General features: G+C 41.1%; 1 protein-coding gene across 3 annotated transcripts; it reads left to right on the top strand.

The window, feature by feature from the left end:
• Positions 1-4: 4 nt before the first annotated feature.
• Positions 5-8,993, top strand: BTD (biotinidase). 3 transcript variants are annotated; one of them, XM_038175675.2, is made up of 5 exons: positions 5-70; positions 243-284; positions 2,859-3,090; positions 4,548-4,697; positions 6,622-8,993. In XM_038175675.2, the coding sequence occupies exons 3-5, from the start codon at positions 2,863-2,865 to the stop codon at positions 7,804-7,806; spliced, it is 1,563 nt and encodes a 520-aa protein (XP_038031603.2). In that variant the 5' UTR covers positions 5-70; positions 243-284; positions 2,859-2,862; the 3' UTR covers positions 7,807-8,993. The 3 variants fall into 3 exon arrangements, with proteins under 3 accessions (XP_038031603.2, XP_027306801.3, XP_012955357.4); XM_027451000.3 differs by having other exon boundaries at positions 51-149; XM_013099903.5 differs by lacking the exons at positions 5-70; positions 243-284 and adding an exon at positions 315-573.
• Positions 8,994-9,476: the final 483 nt, after the last annotated feature.

Raw genomic sequence — 9,476 nt, 5'->3', positions numbered from 1 at the left:
GGCGCTCGGTCGGAGGGCGGGAGGCGGCGGCCGTTGGCCGCTAGGGGGCGGCCGTTAAACGGCCGGGGCGGTGCGTGAGGCGGCGGCGGGGGCCGTGAGGGGGCCCTGACGGGAGCGGGCCGGAGGCGGCGGGGTCCCGGGGGGACACGGTGGGGGGCGGCGCTGCCCGCAGAGACGGCGGGCGGGAGGGAGGGGTGGGCGGAGGAGAAATAAATATAACTGGGGTCTGGTTGTGTTCGCAGGTCCGCGCTGGTTGCGTGTCCTGCGAGTGGCAGCGGCGCCGCGTAAGTTGTGGGTAAAACGCCCTGTGGAGAAGGTGGAATCGCTCCTGCCCAGCAGCTGTGCTGCTGATGGAGCTTAACAGCCATCTAAGGGGGCCTGGAGATTCTGTTTTGTACAGTCAGCTGGGTTCTGCTGAGTATACTGGTTCTAAGAAGCAGCATTCGCATTGCATTTCTTCGTGTGCTGCGTTTCACTGCTGGGAGACACCTTTGGCTTTGTGAGGTGGTCACACTGAAGCATAGGTGCCAGGCAAGAGACCACAAAAATCACAGGAAAGGGACAGGACAAGAGGTTAATTTAAAAAGCATTTCTATTTATGAAAATTTCTTTTAAAGCTGGGGCTTACATGTAGGTGAGCTGACAGCTCTGTAGACCCTAAACATGTTTCCTTCTCTTCAGGGAAAGGATTTATTAGATTGCCCTCACCATTAGGGGTAGGGAAAATAAAAGAGAGAGAGAGAACGTAGCTGAGACTTATTTGGAGCCTCACGGCCTAAGGAATGAATAAACCCTGACGGTGTCCTACTTTTGGCTGAAAAGGTTACGGTCCCCAAGCCCAGCCCTGAAGCTCGTCACAGCTCTCCCTGTTAGAAGCGCTGCATTAGCTACCACATTTCTGTTGTCGAAGCTGTCAAAAAGGGCATTAGGGAGCACTCACCAGTACTCAGCCATTGTGTGTGGAACTAGGTAATTTCAGCCAGGGGAAAGGACTCAGGGGAATTAGTTACTGAATTGTTTCAGTTGTCACACGTTCAGATGGATGAGCTTGTATAGTCAGATGTTCACTGCTAAAACTCTCGTGCATCTAAAAGAGGAAGGGCAATGACAAAATGATGTATTTTACTGATAGGCTTGGAAAATTCTCACTTTTTAGCCACGGTTTATTTTCTGTCGGTCTGAAACATTTGAGATAGTGAGTCCCTTCCTCTTTTAGATGCCCTGTTCATTTTGTATGTTGCTATGTTTGGCTTCTAAGGCAAAAAGGCTGTTTTTCTGATGCATAGCAGTTTCATCCTGTGATCTCAAACTCTGCAAGTTTTCCATTGCTAGTAGCAAAGAATTCTAATTACATCTTTGTTGACAACTTTGTTAAGGAATGGCTGACGAGAACCCATTCCTGTCCTAAATAGGCGTTTTGGCTCTGAAGGGATGACAGAAATAGAAAAGGGTTTTGTCAGTGAAGTGCTCCAGTGTGTTTATTTTCAGTGGCTTCCTTAACAGTGCGAGGCTTCCCACCTCTTCTCCCTTCTCTGTCCCTCTGCTACTGCTTTATATCTTCATTTGCACCTTGGTATTGAATTCTGATCAGATTTCATTTGCAAAGCTGGCCACTGCACAGGACAAAGTTGGAGCTTACAAAGTCAGTAACTGAACTTGAAGACTGGGGGCCATCAATACCTGGCATCAGCACATCTCTCCTTTGCGCTCTTTCATCTTCACTGACATTCAGCATTTATTTCTTAATGCTAGTAACACAGGGGTGACAGACGGAAATCTCACATTGTATATTTATTGCTCAAATTCTGGAGAACATGGTGTTTCTGTCATATTTCATAAGTATTGCACAGTCACTGACCATGTTCTCTGTAAGTATAGGGTGTTACCAACTTGGGAAGTCAAAAAAAGCTATGTAGGGAGCCCACATTAGAGAGGGTGTCCCAGCCTTCCAGACTCCAAATCATTTATTTCTGCTGCACAGCCTCAAAAGTAGGAGCATAAAGGGATTTCTCCACTGAGAAAATACAGTGAACATGTTCTGTTCCACTGCCTCTCAATGCTACTATTGAGGTCATGGGGATTGAACAAGATAGGAAAGAAATAAATCTAAGAAAAGCTCAGTAATGCAAGGTTTTTTGCATTTTGTTGGGATTTTTGCTTTGTTGTTGTTCTTGTGAAAGCATTTGTTACCTATCTGCACTGCACAGGAGGAATGTGGATCTGAATTGCACTCAACATTTTTCTAAAAGTTGAAAAAAGCCTCATTGTATGAAACAAATTAGAGTATTTATTACACGTGCAGAGTTGGAATCAAGTGAAAATTCAGAATCCATCAGGAGAGGCATTTCCATGGTAGAAAAACAGATAAATGCAAAAGTTTCAATTTTTTTTTTTGCAATTATCTGTTAGTACTGATAAAATGTTGTGTTGTTACTTGTCTACTAAATATAGTGTCCAAATAATTTTAAGAATTGCTGCTTGCAAATCGCCATTATCACCAAATGGGTGAGAAACCGCATGTTTGTGATCTGCTTTTAACGTTGCCCAGAGATGTTTTGATATGTGGTATGATAATCTATAAATGGATGAGGAAGTTAACTGTAAAGGGAGATCAAGCAAAGAGATCAGTGCAACTCTGTACCTAGCAAAAATGCTTTTAAACAGAACAGGCTATCAAAACACCAAGGTACTTAGACTGAAGTTTTAGAAACAATATACACATGTACATTTGGGAATTTAAAAGACCACACTCAGTTGAACCACTGCTCAGAGTCTCAGTTACAGGCCATGTTTAATCTGAAATTCCTGGCGTGAGGTGTTATTCGAGGCCCCCCACCCAGCTGTTTTCTCCCCTCCAGATTTATGGCCTACGACATGGTGGATCTGTGCTGGAAGCTGTCCGTCTGCTTTTTCTGCTCTCAAGTTGTCTCAGGAAGAGTTGAGGAGGCGCGTTACATCGCCGCTGTGTATGAACACGAGTCCATACTGAGCCCTGACCCCACTGCCCTCGTTGATCGCCGCTCAGCGCTGCAGCTCATGGGCAGAAATCTGGACATCTACGAGCAGCAAGTCATGGCTGCTGCAAGGCAGGTATGCCACGGCTTAGGAGCGGTTGCGTGTGCCCTATGTATATATAGAGTAAGTGCTATTTGAGGATAATCTTGCACATTTGTGTTCCCAGGCAACTGCAGCCATATTTATATACATACGTATGGTCTGTTTTTTTCAGACATTCTGACCTGCCAGCCGCTCAGGAAAAAGTCAGGCCAATTAGCAGCTTGCCTGACTTGAGGTATTCCAAGCTTGGAAAAACATGCCTATAGTTATTTAGTGTAGGGAAATTATTTTTCTATTTTGGTCTGAATACCTGCCTCCTTTCTGTTTTCTTCAATGGAATGTTTTTATTGAAAGATTGTTTTACGTCTCTGGCTTTGATTTTATTCCAGTGCTCTCAATGGAAATTCCTGAATGTTTCTAAACACCAAAGAAGTTTAATACTTTGGAAATGAATGTTCCACCATTAACAGTTTTGTGGAAGTAAAGTTTTCCATTCCTTTCTCCTACCGTTCATGGAACAGTCCTTTCTAAATATATTCAGAAGAGAAAGGCTTGTATTTCTGGCACTTGTTATGCACAGCCTCCTTTCCCTTCCTCCCCAAGAAAACTCAAGGCTGCTTCTAGTCAAAGGAAGCAGGCCTTATTGTTCCTATGCAGAGAAGAAGTGATTTGCAGGTTACACAAAGCTGTTGTTTTGGAACAGAATTAACGTTTTTATATAATTTAAGAAAGTGGTGGGGTGTTTGTTTGTTTGTTTGTTTGTTTTTCTGTTTGTTTGTTTTTGAGAAGGTCAGGTTCCTGGGCCTCACAGTCCTGAAAGCGTAATAGCTATTTTTATGCAGTACTGCATCCAAACTACCGTAAATTATCCCAAAGCCATAGCACACATAACACATTTGAAGTGACTTCTCAAAAGACATGGGGATTTTAGGTAGTGCCAACCTAGTCTTGTCATGCTGTTTCTGAAAACAATCCTGCCTGGATTGTTTGTTTTCAGGTAGGATTCCAGTAGGACAGGACTCAAGTGATGCTGCTCCTTTGACACAGTTGTGGTACGTTTGATGCAGATACTGCACCTTTGATAGACTTCATCCACAACTGACATCATTCTGAAAACAAAGTTAAGACAAATTTTAACATTATTAATCTTTAACCTGAATGATGTTGTTCTTGTGACTCACGTGAAGGCAGAATATTTCTGTTAAGAATTCAGAGAAGTCTGCTCTTACTAACACACCCTTAAAATAATGTCAAGTTATTTTTCGAGCTAAAGTTATGACTCAGGTTAAATATATATATTTTATATATACACAGTTACACCTACCATGCTGTTAAAGAAAAGATACCTTCAAACTACATTCAAATCAAACCAAACTTGGATTATCCTCAACTTTCTTTAGCTCTCCTTCACCAATATATTCCCTTTTTTTCATTTCATATTTAGGCTTGTTTTTCTATCCCTACAAAACATGCCTTTGTTTTATATACAGGGGGCACAGATCATTGTTTTCCCTGAAGATGGAATCCATGGCTTCAACTTCACCAGAAGATCCGTTTATCCTTACTTAGATTTTGTTCCACATTCACGTGCTGTGAAATGGAATCCATGCAGAGAGATGTATTTGTTCAATGACACGGAGGTAATTGTAGGAATGTCTTCTGTAGAGAAGTGGAATAACTAAATGCTAGATTCATTCTCCAAGTGCGTAACTACCTCTAGTTTTGCTTAGGGAAGTAAGCAAGAAGTGTAATAACTCACAGTATCAGATTCTGCTTTCATGGACTCTGTTGATGCTGGTTTAATTCTTAGCGGAGGAGGATTTTAGATACACAGAAGAAAGATTAGCTTGTTTATGAGCCTTCTGGGCTTCTAAGCTCCTGCTTCCCAGCCTACGGAATGGTAGTAAGATATATTGCTAGTGGTTTGGGATTTCATTTTGAACAACATTGTTTTAATAAAACAACATTACAGAATCATCACTTCTGATACATTCTTGTTACTCAGTCTTAATAGTCTGAGCTTTCCCTGGATGTAATGACTTAAGAACATTCTGACTCATTGATTTGCTGTAAAATTGCAAAAGTAACAGGGCTGGACCTGCTAAAATGCAATAGAAGTCACAACTTAACACGGAGTGTGATTACAGAGGAGGTAATCTGCAACTTAAAAAAAATAGTACTTTCCATTTACTCTTCTGGACCTAATGTTAAAAATTATACTATACTTAGTAATACAAACTATTTATTTCTCTAATGTTACAGTAGTCAATACTATAATTGTTCATGTGCCTACTAAGACAGCAGAATTCCTGTGCAAACAGGAATCACAGTTATAAATGGTGACCTACCTTGGCTTATGAGTCTTTATTACCAATAACCATGTGCAAGCAAGCTAAAATTTAGTTTGATATTCAGATCCTATTTGGAGTTTGCAATAAAACCCAAAGACTTCCAGAACTGCACTTAGCCAGGGCAAGCTTGAAGACACAGAATGAAAAGATTTTTAAAAAATAAATTTTAAATGGTGTTTTATGATGATATACCTTTATCTACTGTCTTTAAATATGCCAAACAGACAAAACAAGCAGGATGTTTAAATTCCCACACATTTTGCTACTTGCATGTCAGCACTCTCGCTAATGCACAGCTTCTCATTTCAGCAGGACTACAGAAAGTGTTTTGAAGATATGTTTTATATTAATGCATAACTTTAAATTACAGTGATACCCCATCATAACCTAAAAAGCTATCAAAAAATATCTACATAGTCTGATTTAAGGTGGCCAATATATCTGGGTGGCATGGTGCAGTGCAGAGAAATCCTAGGAGGCCTGTGCCTCAGAAGCCAGTAAACCGTGTTCTGCCTGAGCAATACATATGCCTTCTCAGCAGCGTTACTCACTTTGGGGGTCTGCCCTAGGAACATGATTCAAGTTCTACTGGTTTATTTGTGCTTGCTCAGATTTAGCTTCAGATATATCTGCACCGTGCTGCATCATACTGGGCGGTCCTACCCACACAGAAAATGAACAGCAGTTAATGTGCAGCTTTCTCTGGGTTGGAAGAAACATCCTGGTAGTACTGCAGTCTCATTTTCAGTGTTTCTTTTCTAAAACTAAGTAAAATCTGATTCTCTCTCTGCTTCTGTAAGTTGCAGGTAGTAATCACTTTTTTTTTTTTTTTAATTTAGGGCAAAAACTCTAAAAGTAGTTGAAGTAACAAAAGATTGCAGCTGCAAATGATCATAAGTAGAAGTTTGTCTTTCTAAAGGTAACTGTAGATCTGTTATGGTGGTTTAAGGCCACTGTTGTACCAGCAAGCCCTTGAAGTAGAGTATTATTATATATATTTTTTTTACTTCTCAGGAAACAAAAGCCAGATATTTTTTTTTTTCAAAGCCATTTTGAAATTAGTATCTGAAATAGTTTTTGGTCTAGAAAGTAACAGGTTCCGATAGCTTCCATCATAACATTATCACTGTATGTAAATTTTGAACAATTTGGACAGTATGAAATGTTATAGTTGCTGAAATAAAACTTATCCTCCCATATCCTGTTTCTCCAGGTTCTGCAGCGTCTGAGCTGCATGGCATTGAACAACAAAATATTCCTCGTGGCAAACCTAGGAACCAAGCAGCCCTGTGCGCACACTGATCCTCACTGCCCATCTGATGGCAGATACCAGTTCAATACCAACGTGGCATTCGATGATGCTGGTATGCTGGTAGCCACCTACCGCAAGCACAATCTGTATTTTGAATATGCTTTTGATGCCCCTCCAGAGCCTGACTATAAGCTCTTTGAGACCCCTTTTGCTGGCAAGTTTGGTATGTTCACTTGCTTTGACATACTCTTCTTTGAGCCTGCAGTGAAGCTAATCAGACAATACAACTTAAAACAAATTGTGTATCCCACTGCCTGGATGAACCAGCTCCCGCTCCTGTCTGCTGTAGAGTTTCAACAAGCTTTTGCAACAGCTTTCAACATCAACATTTTAGCAGCTAACATCCACCACCCTACCTTGGGCATGACAGGGAGCGGCATATACACTCCAGTCAAATCGTTCATCTACCACAACATGGAAAGCTACGGTGGCAAGCTCATAGTCGCAGAAATTCCTGTGATTACCACTGATTACAAAACCAGTTTAGAGAGTAACGAAAGATTCGGAGAGAACTTACATCAATCGTGCAAGACTTTTACAAGTGCCCCAACGGATGATCAAGTTTGCTTTAAGGAGGGGCAGGAGACCCCTGCTAGAGTATTAGAAAAAGGAATGGAACCGTTACCTCCCCAGTTCTATGCAGAAATGATGTATGACAACTTCACTTTTGTTCCTGTCTGGGGTGAAAAGGGAGAGCTCCAGGTTTGTTCCAACACCCTCTGTTGTTACTTAAATTATAAAAGAGCTGTTTTAACGGATGAATTATATGCTTTGGGAGTTTTTGATGGGCTCCATACAGTGCACGGCACATACTATGTCCAGGCCTGTGCCCTAGTAAAGTGTGGTGGTCTCAGCTTTAGCACTTGTGGGCAGGAGGTTACGGATGCCTCTGCCTTGATAGATTTCCAGCTATGGGGAAATATGAGTACTCCATATATCTTCCCTTTACTGCTGACATCTGGCATTACCTTGGACTTTGCGGATCACATGGGCTGGAAAAACCACCACTATTTCATGAGCAAAAATAGAACATCATCTGGCTTACTGACTGCTGCTCTGTACGGGAGGTGGTATGAAAAGGACTAGCATAGATATTTGTCTGAACCAGAAAACTGCTTACATTTTCAGTGTGTATCTTAACATGAACTGTTGACTATCTGTACTTCCAAGATCTTCAGGTATGTTTGTTACACAACTGGCCAATTACATTCCCCATTTGAAATGATAACCAAAGCAATTAATCTAAGAGGCTATAAACCACGGTCTGTACCTTGGAAGCTCGTGTCATTCCAGAAGTAAACAAACTGCCTTGCGACTATGACGGCTTGTTATAATGTGTTGAGATGTTTTATACTGGAAAAATAATCTCTCATTTGAACTGAATTTGCCCCTTTAAATTTAATCTTTTGTTTTTCTTGGGTCCTGGCTAGGGTTATGGAAATAAATGGAATGGAAAACCACTACAAAAGGAAGAAAAATAGGGAATAAAGTTGATGACACAAATACCATGCATAACATGCATGAAAATATAGCTTGTATATGGTGAAGTTCTGATTTCTGGTTACGGCGCAAGGATTTTTTTTCTTAGTATCAACCCCAGCTGAAATGATTACCATTGACTGGCCACTTGGTTGTCTGCAGCAACCTCTGTAACTTTTCCTATATAAAGAATAACTGAACAGTACTGCTTTAAACATCTATGGAACAGCTCGGCTGGGGAAGAGTATATCAACTGACTGTGAAACACCAGACTTCATTAAGACATACTTTCCACCCTCCTCTGCAAAGAATTGTGTTTAGAGAAAACAGTTGTTGCTGTTCATTGCTCAGGTTATGTACTACTGTAGTACCGTAACTGTCCCTGTATAAAAGAGAGGTCATTTCAAGCCTGTTTTGACTTGAGACATCTTACACATTGTTCATAAACTCATTCAATAAGCTGTGAAAAGCACATAATGAATGGTGGGACAGTAAGGTTTTTACATAAATTGTGTGCCAGATGGCAGGTTCCTGCTGCTAGATGAGTAAAACACACCCTTCTTTCCAGAGCAATAACGAGATTAGGTGCTATAAATACTGTACTGCAGTGACAAACTCTTTTACCGCAGTGAAGACGTTAGGAAGAGAATATTCAAAGGATATTAATTTGGGTTTAAATTCAGAGAAAGTAATTTCTTCTCAAGAATTCCAACTTCTCGTGGTCTCATTGTCTGTTATAATCTGTGTAACAGCTGTTAAGTAAACAACAATAAACACAGTTATTCCTTTGGTGAGTCCTCGTGTTCCAGGCACTGAATCTGCCGTTCTGGTTGCTGCGAGGAGTACAGCGTGAAGGGGAGAGCTGCAATTCTCAGGTGGGGTTGTCTGAGGCAGCTCTGAGATGTCTTCAAACGCAAACCACTTTGGCAACAAGTACACACACTGAAAGTTACTCAATCTCCTGCTTTGAACAAATTCATGTTGTGGTTTCAGAAAGCATAATATTCATGAAATTGCTAATTTCCTACCTCAAAGTATCTCAAGTATTTATGCAAAATGATTATATAAATATTTACAATCTTCTGTTCTATCGGACTTCCCTTCTCCAACCTACATTACTGTGAGCCAGGACCTGGTCACACTGCTTTGATACAGCAAGACAAGTCTGTTTATCCTGCAGCATTTGTTTGGCAAAAGTATGGGGAGGGGAGTTCCTGTATCTCATTAGAGATAAATTTGCTCACGTAAAAGTAGCTCCCTGACACACAGACCACAGG

This window comes from Anas platyrhynchos, chromosome 2 (genome assembly GCF_047663525.1).
Source record: "Anas platyrhynchos isolate ZD024472 breed Pekin duck chromosome 2, IASCAAS_PekinDuck_T2T, whole genome shotgun sequence".
NCBI lineage: Eukaryota > Metazoa > Chordata > Aves > Anseriformes > Anatidae > Anas > Anas platyrhynchos.
This window is presented reverse-complemented; position numbering and strand designations above follow the sequence as displayed.